The 13,930-nt window shown below is 58.6% G+C and overlaps 2 protein-coding genes across 3 annotated transcripts; one reads left to right on the forward strand and one right to left on the reverse strand.

The window, feature by feature from the left end:
- Nucleotides 1-248: 248 nt before the first annotated feature.
- Nucleotides 249-7,258, forward strand: CDK10 (cyclin dependent kinase 10). 2 transcript variants are annotated; one of them, XM_068992258.1, is made up of 13 exons: nucleotides 249-365; nucleotides 2,437-2,509; nucleotides 3,119-3,190; nucleotides 3,808-3,910; nucleotides 4,048-4,129; nucleotides 4,211-4,278; nucleotides 4,703-4,755; nucleotides 4,921-4,990; nucleotides 5,541-5,600; nucleotides 5,946-6,069; nucleotides 6,141-6,280; nucleotides 6,454-6,506; nucleotides 6,696-7,258. In XM_068992258.1, exons 1-13 carry the CDS (start codon nucleotides 285-287, stop codon nucleotides 6,800-6,802), a joined length of 1,086 nt encoding a protein of 361 aa, XP_068848359.1. In that variant the 5' UTR covers nucleotides 249-284; the 3' UTR covers nucleotides 6,803-7,258. The 2 variants fall into 2 exon arrangements, with proteins under 2 accessions (XP_068848359.1, XP_068848360.1); XM_068992259.1 differs by having other exon boundaries at nucleotides 6,141-6,262.
- A 143-nt stretch (nucleotides 7,259-7,401) lies between these two features.
- On the reverse strand, nucleotides 7,402-11,021 carry SPATA2L (spermatogenesis associated 2 like). The gene is made up of 3 exons (XM_068992855.1): nucleotides 10,968-11,021; nucleotides 10,456-10,759; nucleotides 7,402-8,684 (listed from the first exon to the last, which is right to left on the reverse strand). The coding sequence occupies exons 2-3, from the start codon at nucleotides 10,756-10,758 to the stop codon at nucleotides 7,758-7,760; spliced, it is 1,230 nt and encodes a 409-aa protein (XP_068848956.1). The 5' UTR covers nucleotide 10,759; nucleotides 10,968-11,021; the 3' UTR covers nucleotides 7,402-7,757.
- Nucleotides 11,022-13,930: the final 2,909 nt, after the last annotated feature.

The following is a 13,930-nucleotide window of genomic DNA, read 5'->3' on the forward strand; positions in this document are numbered from 1 at the left end:
ATATCCTTCTCCAGGGGATCTTCCCAACCCAGGGACCGAACCAGGGTCTCCTGCATGGCAGGCAGATTCTTTACGGTCTGAGCCACCGTATTTAAAACTAAAATAAAGCTAGAATCTTGGTAGTTTGAGTGCTTCGTAGAAACTGAGGTTCTCTGGGATCTTGGGGAGGTTTCCTTGGTAACTGTTGCTAAGGAGGGGACGCCCCGGAAGTAGGCCATGCGCCTGCGCAGAGGAACCCTGGTCTGCGCCTGCGCAGATGGGAACCTCGAGGGGCTGCTCTCGGCATGGGGGAGCCGGAGCCAGAGCAGATCCGTCTGAAGTGTGTCCGTAAAGAAGGCTTCTTCACGGTGCCTCCGGAGCACAGGGTACGAAGAGGGCCTGTTCTGGTAGCTCTGTCCTCGCTAGCGGCAGGGCGGGGCTGAATCGTACTAGGGCCCTCAGCGTCGCCAGGTTTCCGTCAGCAGCGGGAACGGCAATCCCAGCGGTCCTCGGGGGTTTCGTCCGCGCCAGGGACTGGGCGGCTCTCAGGTCGCCGGCCTCCTCGTCAAGAGCGCGCTGCAGCCCGGGCGTTTCTTAGTTTTGCGTCCGGGACGGGCGCCTCGTGTCAGGGGAGAATAGTCGTGGGAAGTGTTGGAGACGTGTCTCCTACCAGCCTGTGGGTGCACTGGGCGGGTCCCCGTCTCTGACCCGGCAGCTCCGCTTGTGCCTTGCTCCGTGCGGGGCCTCTCCGTGTGTCAGTCACTTAGTCCTTTCGAGGACCCCTCGTAGAGGTGAGAAGGGTGAAGCTTAGGGGCTTCGAGTGGTTTTACTAAGATAGACGGCTCGTGCAGGGGCAGGTGTGATCCCTGGTGGCGGGTTGTTCTGACTACTTGCTGGTGCTGTGCGAGGCCTCATCAGTGTCCAGTAAGAACCGTAACAGACTGAATGAGTGAGCGCAGGAGCCAGCCTTGAGCGGTCCCTCGTTGTTCACCGAAACTCAGCAGCTGCTCTCAGTTAAGGCATACCTAGACGAGGACAGTGCAAAGTGCGCAACAGTAAGTGCTGCAAGACCAGTGTCAGGGGATTTTGCAGAGAAATGTTTTCAGCTGGGGGTCAAGAAGCAGTTTTGAGAAGGGTCAGCATTTCTGCTGGGCGGGGAAGTGTGACTGGGTTTTGGATGCAGAGATGAGGAGGCAGGTGGGCTTGCTAGACCTAGGGAGCAGCAGGAGCAAAATCCCGCGAAAGGCAGTGTGTCCAGGAAACACCAGGGGTTCCGTAGAGAGAGGGGGAACGAGGGAAGCAATTAGATTGGGATGGGATGAGGGAAGGGGTTCATTCGGAGCCAGGTGACCCTGACTTGGTTTCCCAAGATGGAGGGCAAGGTAAATAGAGGCAGAGAGAGAGTCAAGAGAGGGGCAGTTTAGAACCTGAAACTTGCCACATGTCATCCGACCCACGGGGAAGTGCTACAGATGAAGTTGTATTAGGGTACAGGCTCTGCTAGAACTTGGAGACCCCAAAATACAGTGCTTTAAGGACAGGACTTTTATTTCTGGTGCCCCTAACATCACACAGGTGCGCCAGGCACTCAGGTTGTCAGTTTTTGCTCCACCGAATCCTAGCGTGCCTCAGGAGGCAGAAAGGAGTGAAGGGCAGCCAGCTTCCTTTGATCAGGAAGTGGTGCTTGTCCCTCTGTGCACATCGCACTGGCCAGAATTTAGTCACATGTTTACACCTAGCTGCAAGGGAGACTGGAAACTCGGGCCACCATCTGGGTTGCCATGTTCCCCCAGCATTGTTTCATAACGCAGAGGAAGAAGTAATGTATGGATGTTGGAGACAGTTTCTGCCACTGTGTTTGGTAGATGCTTTGTGAAGGTCTTCGAGCTTTTCCATATCCAGAGCTTTGTTTATTTATTTATTTATGGTCACACTGCTCAGCCTGTGGGATTTCAGATCCCTGATCTGGGATCAACCCTCACCCTCAGCACTGAGAGTACAGAGTTCTAACCACTGGACCACCAGGAAATGGCCCAGAGCATAGTTCAGACCATTGCTGCTCAAGTGGACTTTCTGTGATGATGGAAATGTTCTGTCTTCTGAATTGTCCACTGTGGTCGCCATGAACTGCTTGGGGTCATCGAGCACTTCACATGGCTCATGCAGCTGAAGAAATGAACTTTTAATTTCATTTTAGTCAGTTTTAACCAAATGTGGCTGGTAGTTACTCTTTTTAGGCAGCACACATCTGGACCATGGGATTGAAAGGGAGTGGTTGGACCGACTTTGATTTCACTTTCAAAGTGTCTGGCCAGTATCATCACCCCATTTTCTCACCTGCAAACCCAAGTGTGTGGTCAGGACAGGTGCTGGCTCTTTGGAACAGCTAAAGTGTCAGTATCCATCTCTGGTTCCCTTAGCTGCCAGATCCCCTCACTGCCAGCACCTCTCTTTCAGCTGGGACGGTGCCGGAGCGTGAAGGAGTTTGAGAAGCTGAATCGCATTGGGGAAGGCACCTATGGCATTGTATGTGAGTGGCTACGGTGGCAGGCCTGGGACCCAGGGACTGTCCTGGCAGCAGCTGTGTCAGGGCTGGAAGGAGAGTGCAGGTGACCTTTAATCCTTGGTATAATTGCTGTCGATTTCATACCACGACTGAGTGAATGGAAGCATCAGGTTGTTCATGTGTCCCTGTGAGTGGAGGGCGCTATCACACGATCAAGTGTAGCACCGTGGACAGTGGCCAGAAGTGTACCCACAGCCACTGGGACGTCGGTGTGCATCACCCTGCCGCGGGTGTGGAAGCTGCTCAAATCCCCACAGTGCTCTGGGGATCAGCTTCAAAAAGATAAGGCTGCTTTTTTCACAATAAGGACGTTATTTGCTGTTAGAAACCACAGAACACGAAAGAGTGGTCTGCACTCCGACTCTAAGAAGGAAACGTTCAGGGAGACTCTTCTAGCGGGGGGTCCGCTGTTTGCTCAAGCCAGGGGACTCCTCAGGGAGCACCTGTCTCCCTGCATTGGAGTATTGCTTGCACAGGGTACCAGCAGTCAAGGAAGAAGAGCAAGGGTGCCCCCACGTGGCAGGAGGGCAGGGGGTGGGCCTGGATCCTACTGTGGAGGCGCTTCCCTTCCAGATCGGGCCCGGGATACCCACACAGATGAGATTGTCGCCCTGAAGAAAGTGCGGATGGACAAGGAAAAGGATGGTGAGCTGGGAGGGGCCGCTGCACCACTTGCGCTGAAGTGGGAGGGGATAGGAAGATACAAGTTCCCTGAGCTCCCTGAGTGGCACCTGCATGATGGTCAAAGGAGGCTGGTCTCTAGGGGGCTGCAGTCTGGCCCTGCCTGTCTCCCCTGGACTTCTCCAGCTCATCACCCCTCCTCCACACCCTAGCCTCAGTTCCCCTGAGCCGCGTGCAGTTCATCCCCTTCATCTGTCCTTTCCTTCCTGCTGGCTGACTCTGCCTTCTCTTCTGTCTCAGCTCAGTGTCACCCTCCCCAGGGCTTTCCCACTGAAGACTGGGCAGGTAGCCCCTGTCTGCTGCTCACACCCCTGCTGACCGCCCCTTGGCCGCCTGTGCAGGCAGGGCTGTGCTGTGCTCACTAGGGGCTGGCTGCCATATACAGTGGTCAGTACAGAGAGCTGCTTGTGTTTGATGGAGGAGGAGAAGGTTAAAGGTGCTGGTTTGGATGACCTTACCTCTCCTTGAGGTAGCAGGCAGAGTTCTGTCGGGTAGGGCTGGGAGTCACTGTCTGCAGGGGTGGGGTCACTGAGCCTGGGCCAGCTGCAGAGGCAGGGTCACCAAGGCCAGGCTGGTTGCAGGGGTCCCCATCAGCAGTCTTCGAGAGATCACACTGCTGCTTCGCCTCCGCCATCCCAACATTGTGGAGCTGAAGGAGGTGGTTGTGGGGAACCACCTGGAGAGGTGAGCAGTCTGCTTGCTGCCCCCACATTAGGCCCTGCCCAGCCCCCTCCCTGCTTCCCTTCCTGCTGCCCAGGAGGGTCCCTTGGCTCACCTGGGAGGAGGTGGGAGGTGGCATGCGTTTCTCCCTCTTACTTTAGCATCTTCCTGGTGATGGGCTACTGTGAGCAAGACCTGGCCAGCCTTCTGGAGAACATGCCAACACCCTTCTCTGAGGCCCAGGTTGGAGGCGGGGGCTGGGGTGGCTTCCCAAGCCCTTGTTAGGCACATTGTGCCAAAAACAGACCTCCTGGTCTTCTGCAGGTCAAGTGCATCGTGTTGCAGGTGCTCCGGGGCCTCCAGTACCTGCACCGGAACTTCATCATCCACAGGTGGGCGGGGCTTGTGGCTTGGGGGCGGGGTGACCACCAGACTGACTCAGCACCAACACGCAGGGCAGTAGAGCCACCTGAAGGCAGTGGAGCTCCTGGAACTGGTCCCAGGGGAGGGCGGGACAGCATGGTACCTGTTTTCCCCTCTGCCAGGCAGATGGCGGGGAGGGACCTGGATTCCCTGTGCAGGGTGGCTCATGTGGCCCTGAGGGGACCAGGACAGGACTCCACCTCTCAGGAAGTCACTGAGAGCTCTCTGCTGTTTCCAGCTACCAAATGGCCTTGCATTACCTGTGCTCCTCCTTCTAAAAAGTGCAAACAGGATGAGATGTGTGGGGAAGCTTCTGAGTGTTGCGGCAGCGGTAACAACCTCGTTCCTGCATGCGAGTTTCTGGGAACCACTGGTGTTCTCTTTCTGTCATAGGGATCTGAAGGTCTCTAACTTGCTCATGACGGATAAGGGCTGCGTGAAGACAGGTGGGTGCAGGTGCTGCCTCTATGATGGGGTCCGTGAGCGCCCCTGCACTGGGGTGGCAGGCTGGTCTCCGGAAGCTCCCTGCACACTACACACTGGCTTCAGGTGGCAGTGGTCAGTCTTCCCTGGGTGACACACTCTGTCTCGTCCCTCTGCCTCCATCTCAGCGGATTTTGGTCTGGCCCGGGCCTATGGCATCCCAGTGAAGCCAATGACTCCCAAGGTGGTCACACTCTGGTAAGTCGCTGGAGACCAGGGGAAGTTTGGGCGGGTGTGGGTGGGTCTTGCTGAAGTGGCCAGAGCATCTTAGAGGTCTTTCAGCTGCCAAGAAAGAGCAGTGCTGTCACGGGGAGGGACCTGCCCATCCAGATGGGGTGCTGTTCTGTCCTGAGGCCGCCTCACCCCCAGCTGGCTCTGTGCTGCTCAGAGGGGAGGTGGCTTCACCACTGGAGCGTGGGAACAGTGCAGGTTTCTGCAGTTACTTCTCACTTGACATTTTGAAGCAAAATGGGGTGTGGTTCAGGGCAGGCTGCGTTCTGCTGTGTGTCATTCACCCCGACCTGTGTAGAAGGGCCAGCATAGGACACTGCAGCACTCAGGGATCATCCAATGAACGCAGCATGTTTGTCGAGCTTTCGTGGAAGGGACAGCCTTAGCTGAGGTTCATGCTCCCTCATCCCAGGGCATCTCTGGCTCTCAGGGCAGGGTGGTGGCTGGTGGGTGCCCTGTGGAGGCCAGGCTGGAGGAGAGGAACTGTCAGATGCAAAGGAGGGGCTTCTGTTCGCAGGTACCGAGCCCCTGAACTGCTGCTGGGAACCACCACGCAGACCACCAGCATCGACATGTGGTGAGAGATGGACGCTGCTCCCAGGCCTCTCAGATGGTGGGGTGGTCTTGTGAGACCTGGGGGTGGGGATGGACAGCTCTGGGGCTGGGGTCTCACCAGCTCCCAGGAAGATGGGCCTATGCCTGGGGTCCTGAGAGGCAGAGGGAGACAGCCCCATCACTGAGGACCTGCCCTCGTGGCCATAGGAGGCCTGCTGAGGCCAGGTCACGTGGCTCAGCTGGAGACCCCAGTAGTCATCCCATCATGACCTCGTCCCAGCTCTGCCCCCAGCCTCTGCCCCAGCAGCTGGGGGACTGGTCCAGGCGGAGCCAAGGAGCTAAGAGGAGACCCTGCACTCCTCTGCAGGGCGGTGGGCTGCATCCTGGCTGAACTGCTGGCCCATAAGCCCCTTCTCCCCGGCACTTCCGAGATCCACCAGGTGGACCTGATCGTGCAGCTGCTGGGGACCCCCAGTGAGAACATCTGGCCGGTGAGTGCCAGCCTCGCCCTTCTCTCTCCTGCCCCTACTGGCCACCGGCCTTTACTGGCCCCTCCCCACAGGGCTTCTCTCAGCTGCCGCTGGCCAGCCAGTACAGCCTGCGGAAGCAGCCCTACAACAACCTGAAACATAAGTTCCCGTGGCTCTCGGAGGCCGGCCTGCGCCTGATGAACCTCCTCTTCATGTACGACCCTAAGAAGAGGTGCTGAGAGGGCCCCACATGTGCATGAATCAGGCCCGATTTTGTGGGGTTCTGTCGGTTTACCCAACTTCCTGTTGTGTGGAAGGGAACCAGGGGAGGCTCTGTGGGGCAGCTGTGCGGGAGACGAGCCTGGCTGGGCCTGGGCCCTGTGAACAGTGAGGTCTTCCCTCCAGGGCTACAGCTGGTGACTGCCTGGAGAGCTCCTACTTCAAGGAGAAGCCCCTGCGTGAGTCTTCCCTGCTGGCACCTGGCCGGGGGCCCTTGTGTAGGGTGGGGGTTAATGCAGGTGGGTGGTGGGGCCCAGGTGGGTAGGGGTTGTTTTGGGCCACGTACAGAGGCTCAGGAGGGGAGCAGAGGGTAGCATGGGGCCCCTCCCTCACTCAGGGCTGATGCAGTCCATTCCCCCAACCCCCAGCGTGTGAGCCAGAGCTCATGCCCACCTTCCCCCACCACCGTAACAAGCGTGCCACCCCGGCCACATCCTTGGGCACTGAGAGCCAGAGCCGGCGCTGCAGACCCTGATGGGTGGAGGCACTCCAGCTGAGTATGCCGCCTCCTGTGCCCCTGCCCACCTCTGCCCCGGGACAGCAGAGCGTGGACCTTGGGGGTGATGCCAGTGGTACACTCTGAGGGCCCAGCCACCCAGAGGCCGGCCCACTGGACTGTGACGCCACGTTGTGGCTGGGCTGGGTCCCACCTGTGGCCAGGCTTCAGATCCTCGGTTCCCAGGAGGAAATCCGGCTGAGCCCATCTTTAACGGGTGTTGCTGGCTTGGGACAAGCAGACCTCAGACCTCGTATGGTCACTTTTGTCCCCAGTTGCTCCCCAGGATCTGCCTGGAATGGAGAGGCCAAGGCGACCCCCCTGGTGGGGCTGGGGGGACTCGGAGAGGGGAGGAGGGATGGAGATGTAGACTGAGTCTGAGCTGCTCTGAGACCCCTAGAGTGAGAACCTTGGGTTGTGCCCTGGGCCCACTCCCCCCTTCTGAGGCCCATGGGGAATGGGGGTGGTCCGAGAGATAAATGCTTTCCTCAGACGGAGTTGGAGCCAGTGTCCTTTAATGTACTTGGAGGTCATGATTTGTGTGACGTGACAGGTGTGGGGGAGGGGGTCAGACGGCCTGGGGTGGGGGCACCATTGAGCAGAGGCCACACAGAAGACTGGCACCTGCCCCAGGAATCCCGGTGGGCAGAGCACCCCCAGTCCAGTGAGCTGGGGATGGCTGCTGGCATCTGCGCGCCGTTACCACTGGATCTGGGGTGGGCAGCCTTTGAGGTCTCCCACCCTGCCTTCCAGAGTGGGGGTGGGACCAGCGGGGAGCTGTCCATGGAGGGTGAGTCCCCACCTCACCCGGTAGGGCACAGACCGCATGGTAGGAGGAGCAGGGTGGCCAGTGGGCGGGGCCTGAGGCAGAACAAGCCCCAGAAAAGCACCACGGAGTTTCTCCGGAGAGCCCTTGCCCTGGGGCCAGGTGGGTCTAGGGCCCGGGCGCGGGGCTGTCATAGAGCAGGGCGTCCACCTGGGCTCGCTGCAGCCACAGACGCCGCTGGCTGTTCCCACGCAGGGTGCGCAGGCCGTGGCCGGGGTGGCAGCTGGGAAGGGCGGCACAGTGGGTGGCGTGCAGCTGGCGACACGTGTCACAGCAGAAGGCGGGCAGGGCTCCCGGGGCCAGGCAAGTGTGCATCTGGTAGCCGGGGGCCTCCGGGACGGGCGCGGGGCTGGCCTGCTCAGAGCTCCTAGGGGAATGGGGAGGGGCCAGGTCCCCAGGCCGACTAAGCAGCTCTCTACGCAGTGAGAGGAAGGAGAAGGCTTCGGGCTGGGGCTCCTCCTCTTCTGAGGCCCCGGAGGTGGGGCTGCTGGCCTCAGACGGCTCCCATGGCCCGCCCCCCGACCCCCACAGTCTGGCACTCTGCTCCCAGAACTGAGGCTGGCAGGCCAGTTCTGAGGCGGGAGAGTCGGGGCTGGGCGAGGGGCCCCCATACAGGCTGGCCTCATCTGAGCCCTCGTCCTCCTGCACGTCCCGGTACAGGTCCAGCTGGGCCTGGCACCCCGTGGGGGAGCCACGGGGGGGCAGGGGTGGTGGTTCTTCCTCACGGGCCAGTCGCTGCTGCAGCCAGGCCACGCAGGAGGCCACGTCCACGCTGGCCCGCCGTGCCTGCAGCAGCTCCTCGGCTGGCAGCACGCTGGTGCCCAGCTGCGCCAGCACCTCACCCAGGATCTCGCACTCCAGCCGCAGGGCGAAGCAGCCCAGGGCCACCTGCACCAGCTGGTGGGCGGGGGGCAGGGCAGCCACCATGAGGCGGTGGGCGTCCCTGCGCACGTAGCCCATCTTCTGGAAGCTCTGGATGAGGAGGTCCTCCGAGAGTGCGCCCTTTAGCACGTGCACGTAGCCCCCGGAGAACGTCTGCAAGGGAGGTGGTTGGTTGGTGGCAGCCCCGCTCCCACAGACCCAATGAGCTCACTTCCAAGTGGTGCAGCCCTGGACACAGCCTCTACCCAGGCTGGGGGTGTGAGCTAGGTTTTTGTCTAGGCCAGCTCTCCTAGGGCATGCAGGGGTACCCCCAGCCCCTGCCTACTTCATAGGAGATGCATTCATCTCATGTCCTCCTCTACTCCCTCCACTAGGTTCAGTCCCTGGTTGAGAAACTGGTATCCCGCAAGCTGTGCAGCCAAAAAAAAAAAAAAGAAAAAAAACAGAATTTTGGGTCACCTCTGAGGTTCTAATATTATTGGCTGAGGCAGGCCTAGGCGTCACAGTTTTTTTTAAAAGTCTGATACATTTCACCTGCATCATAGAACAAACTAAAGAGCCCCTATGCTGAGAAATCTCACTGCCCTATGGGTCCCTTCCATCTCCTGTCAACTGTAGAGGTTTGCTCCTCTAGTTTCCTGTGTACCTGCTGAGTGTCTGGTTATGCAAACACACAAAAAATAGAGGTGTTTTTCTGCTTCTCTGAGCAGGTAGCCACCTAAACAGTTTATTCTGAGCTCTACTTTTTCAGTTTCTGAGAGCTTTCTCTATTAGGACAGAGGGCTGTGTAGCTTTCCACCACATGGATGGAATGTGTAGTTTTTGGAGGCTCCAGACTGCGGAGGAACTAAAAGTTTCCTAGGATGGTGATCTTGTGTCTCTCATGTGTTTGCAAGCCTATGACATCTGGGACCCCATGAGTGCTCTGCTTAGAGCCACACATGGGGGAGCTACTGTGTGTAAGATTATACCCAGGGCTGTGCCTTCACCCCTCAACAATGAACCTTATGCTGGACTATTCTTTTGTCTGCTTCCCAGAGGAAGAAATGGATTCTTGCCTCAAGCTACAGCAGATCCCATACAGGTCTGCTCAACACTGAAGCCAGTTAGCGTCTCAAGATCAGGCCTGCCCATTCTGCACCTGGCCCATGTGGGGCTGGATCCTGCCCTCTGTCTGAGTGGATGAATGAAAGCTCTAGCAGATGTCCTGTGGGGCGGTGAGCCCCAGAGCTCGCAGTCCCTGAGAGAGGCTGCTGTTGCCATGACAACCAGCGGAGGCAGCCGCCCACGTGCCCAGTGACGTCATTATCTTCCCACTCTTGCCCAGTGACGTCATTATCTTCCCACTCCTCTGAATTAGCTCCGGAGCCCAAAGCAGCCTGCCCCCTCCTGCCAGCCCGCAGCTCACCTGGAGGGGTCAGGCCCGCACAGCCTCTACCCAGGCTGGGGGGTGAGCTAGGTTCTTGTCTAGGCAGCTCCTCTAGGGCATGCAGGGGTACCCCCAGCCCCTGCCTACTTCATAGGAAATATATCCACCCCATGTCCTCTTCTACAAACGGGATCAGCCCACATCCTGGAGGGATTAGGGTGATTATGGAATGCCGAGTCCTTCCCATGCACCTGTCCTAGGATTTCTATGGTAACAGGCCACAGGGCCGCTCTTAGGGCAGCGATACAAGGTTTAAGAAGCAGGATCCCTGAGAAGACAGGTACCCAGACAGGTGTTCTCAGCCCTAGGAGTACCAAGGGAACTTCAGCCAAGAGATGCTCCAACACGCCCAGGACACTGGCACACTGAGCCCTCTGAAACCCATCTGGCTCTGTGGACACCTGCAGTCCCTCATCCCAACGGTAGCCCCTGTCCGGGCGGTGCCCAACACCCAGTAGCCGGGGCAGGGAACCTCCACGCGGCTCGGCGCCCTACCTTGATGGTTGTGAACTCCTTTCTCCACGGCAGCAGGTACAGGTGCACGGCTGCCAACTCCAGCAGCTCAAAGGCACGGGCCAGGCCGCGCAGCGCGGGGGCCAGGTCTGCGCGCCCCCACAGGCCGTCGGTGAGCAGTGCCAGCGCGTCATCCTGCAGCGCCCCGTGCAGGTCGAAGTCTTCCACGAGGATGTGCCAGAGCACGGCCCGCAGCGATGGATCCCCGCACACGCCCGCGCGGCCGCGCCGCAGTTCCCGCTCCAGGCACAGGCGGTAGTCCTCGGACAGTGAGCTACTGCCCATGCTGGCGGGCAGGAGTAGGGTGTCAGCACCCAGAGGCCCCTCCCTGCGCGCTCCGCTCCTCCAGAGTCCCCGCCTGCGTCCACAGTACCCCCTCACCCCCAGCTTAGCGCCCCCCGTGTCCACAGCACCCTGTTCCTTGGAGATTTGCGCCAGTTGAATCTCCCTTCCCAAGCAGAAATCCGCTTTTGCCCAGCAGCCCACCGCCCTACCTATCTGCCCCCAGCGGTGCCGACGAGCGCCGGCCGCTCTGTTCGGGCTTCTCAGCAGGCAGTAGCGCGCTTCCGCCGGGGGCGGCTCCGCCCCTCGGCTTTGGCCCTGACGTTCAGGGCGGAGTCTCCTCGAGGGCGGGGCCTAATCGGGGCCGGGGAGCACTAATACAACGCACCTGCAATGCCCGCGGGGCGGAGTGAGGGGTGCACAGCGGGCGCTCCCACCCAGGCTGGCACGGGGCGCTCTCCTGCTGCGGGGGCAGACTGCCAGAGCTGGTCCCTTGGGAACGCTAGGCCGCAAGGGAAGCAGGTACCGGGGCTCCTCGTGGGCACGTAGGGGTCCCGGGCCGAATCTTGAGGGCGGGGCTACCCGACGGGGCGGGACCCTTCTCGTCGCCTAACGGGGATGACCGGATATGGGGAAGAGGGCGGAGCCGGCGCTCAAGGTGGGCGCCAGACGTGCGTTTCCGTGTAATTTAAAACAGCAACCCGGTGGTCCATTTGGTAGGACTCCGCGCTTCCGCTGCTGGGGGCCCCGGGTTCCATTCGTGGGCAGGGAAGTTCCTTGTGCGCGCCTCCCAAAAGAAAAAACAGAACAGCAACGTGGGCCTCTCTGACTCGGTCAGAGATTCCAGGCATCCGGGCCCAGAAGGGCCACAGCTTCCAATTTCCTTATTCTGGTTTTCCTGCCTAACTCACCGTTAAGACTGTGTGGAGGAAGGATGGGGGAGGGGGTTCGCTCCCTGAGCAGCCAAGGGTCCGCGATTTCTGGAACCCTAACCTCTCCACGCCAAGTGGGACCTGACTGGGGAAAGGATTTCTATACTTTGAGAAAAAGATCATAACCAAGTAGGGAATCAGCCGAGCGGTGTTTTGCCGAGCACCGCTGAACGTTCCAATCTTTCACTTACTGTTTACTTGACTCAGCCCCCTCCGGGCTCGCATCGACCCTGAAGGGACATATGACTTCGCACACCTCCAAGTGCATCCTTGTGTGAAGGAAGAACAGCTGGGCTTACTACGCTCCTCAGTTCACAGTGGTTTATGATGGGTGTACAGCACCTGCCGCTCTGTGGCATCGCCTATGGCCTTGCCCACAGCGCCCCTCCTCCACAAAGGCGATCGCTGAAAGTGGTGGACACACCCTAGGAGCACAGTGTTGCCAATGTGCAGGCCCATGTGTGGACAGTGTTCTGCTTCGTGTCCTGCTCTGCTGCTCCACTCGGCCCCTCAGTGGCTTGCAGGTGCTTGCTCTGGATTGTGTGTGCTGCTCCAGGGAGCAGGCCCCTGTTTTGGTGGGACCCTTGAACCTGGGTAGGTCTTGGCACTGTCCTACCATAGAGGACACACAATGAAAATGACAGTGTGTGGCTTCCTAGGTTAGGTCATAAATACGCCTTGTTGTCTTGAGATGCTCACTCTTGGAACTTAGTCACATGCTGGGGGAATGCCAGCAGCTGTATGAGGGGCTAGATAAAATTCAGACTCCACAGAACCTGGGAATGTGAGCTTATATAATCAAGTTAAGACAAAGTCAGACTGGATGAGGGTGGACCCTAAGCCAAGTTAGAACTGTGTCTTTATAAGGAGAAAGGTTACACACTTCAGGAGGAGGTATATGATGGACACAGAGACTTGCAGCCACGGGCAGAGGCTACAAGAGCCCCCAGAGCTGGACGAGGCAGGGAAGGGATCTGTCTGGCACTCTGCCCGCCCAAGGCTCTGTGGATACCTTGATTTAAGACTAGGACTTTGAGAGTAAACTTTTGTTGTTTTGCGCTCCCCAATTTGTGTTGTTTTGTTATGGCATCTAGTTAGTTACAGGAAATGGATGTGGGCCTCGCATGACTGTCCTCACAGCCCTGAGGCCCTTGCTGATGGCAGAGGTGTAGGCAAGTCTCCAGATGACCCTAACCCCTGGACCTTGTGTCACCCCAGCTTGAAAGCTGACCTAATTGATGCTGGAGGAGGGCAGAGATGAGACTTCCATACTGAATCCTGCTGAAACAGGAGTTTCAAGAGCAAAGCAAATGGCTGTCCTGTGTTTAAGCCACCAAGTAGACTGGCTTGTCACCTAGCAGGCCGCTCTGCCTCCTGTGACCTTGGGCTACAACCAGGAGTGGAGTAGGTAGGTGGGAGGATCAGTTGATACTTACCTTGGCCCAGCATGCTGCACACTACATGTGCGGCCCTGTCTCCCAGGCAGCACTGCCTTCTGGGTTGTCCAACCTTATCTTCACCAGTCCAATGCCTAGGTTTCCTATCTTGTGTTTTACTTTGTATTTCTTGATTTTTAAAATGATTTCAGACACTTCTTATGCTGATTAGCTTTTTAAATTTCTTCTGAAGACAGACTGTTCATAGCCTTTGCTATTTTTCTAAGCGGAGTTCCTGCCGTTATCTTGTTGATCTGCAGGATTTTCTATGTGAAGAATCCATCATTCACTCGTTCTATGGAGGGCCATTGGCTGGGAGAGGCTAAAGGATTGGCCCAGAATCACCAGCAGGAAAGCTGTCTGATCAGAGGAAGGAGATAGCCTCAGGGCCAGCAGGGGCCTGCCCAGTCAGGCCTAGCTTGAGACCCACCTTTACGTCCACCTGCTCTGTGAGGGAGACTTTACAGTCCCATCCTCGAGATGTACCCACCAAGGCCTGGACCAGGGGTGTAATCCTCCCCAGCCTTCACAGCTGGCTGGGACTCGTGTCCAGGGCTGGGGGCTTTCCTCTGGAGAGGGCAGGGATGGGAGACAAGGGCAGGAATTCAGAGGCCGCAAGTTCTGAGAGCAGGGCAGGGTGAGTGGGTGGGTGCCTCCTTGTTTGTTCCTGGGGTGCTGGTGGGCAGGGGACTCCTGCTCACAAAGGCTCCCGAGACAGGCAGCTGCCCCAGTGCACTGGGCCTGTGCCTGCCCTTCAGGTTATGTCCAGTGATACCCTCTGGCCTCTGGAGTCAACCTGCTGGGCTC

The sequence above is a fragment of the Capricornis sumatraensis genome, chromosome 20 (genome assembly GCF_032405125.1).
Source record: "Capricornis sumatraensis isolate serow.1 chromosome 20, serow.2, whole genome shotgun sequence".
In the NCBI taxonomy this organism is placed as follows: domain Eukaryota; kingdom Metazoa; phylum Chordata; class Mammalia; order Artiodactyla; family Bovidae; genus Capricornis; species Capricornis sumatraensis.

What these genes read in the sequence shown, in the direction of transcription:
- CDK10 (XM_068992258.1), top strand. Translation starts at nt 285, where the DNA reads ATGGGGGAGCCGGAGCCAGAGCAGATCCGTCTGAAGTGTGTCCGTAAA. An exon ending in AGGCACCTATGGCATTGTAT is followed by an intron (nt 2,510 to 3,118) that starts GTGAGTGGCTAC and finishes CTTCCCTTCCAG; the next exon opens with ATCGGGCCCGGGATACCCAC. An exon ending in CGGAACTTCATCATCCACAG is followed by an intron (nt 4,279 to 4,702) that starts GTGGGCGGGGCT and finishes TTTCTGTCATAG; the next exon opens with GGATCTGAAGGTCTCTAACT.
- SPATA2L (XM_068992855.1), bottom strand. Translation starts at nt 10,758, where the DNA reads ATGGGCAGTAGCTCACTGTCCGAGGACTACCGCCTGTGCCTGGAGCGG. An exon ending in AGGAGTTCACAACCATCAAG is followed by an intron (nt 8,685 to 10,455) that starts GTAGGGCGCCGA and finishes CCTCCCTTGCAG; the next exon opens with ACGTTCTCCGGGGGCTACGT.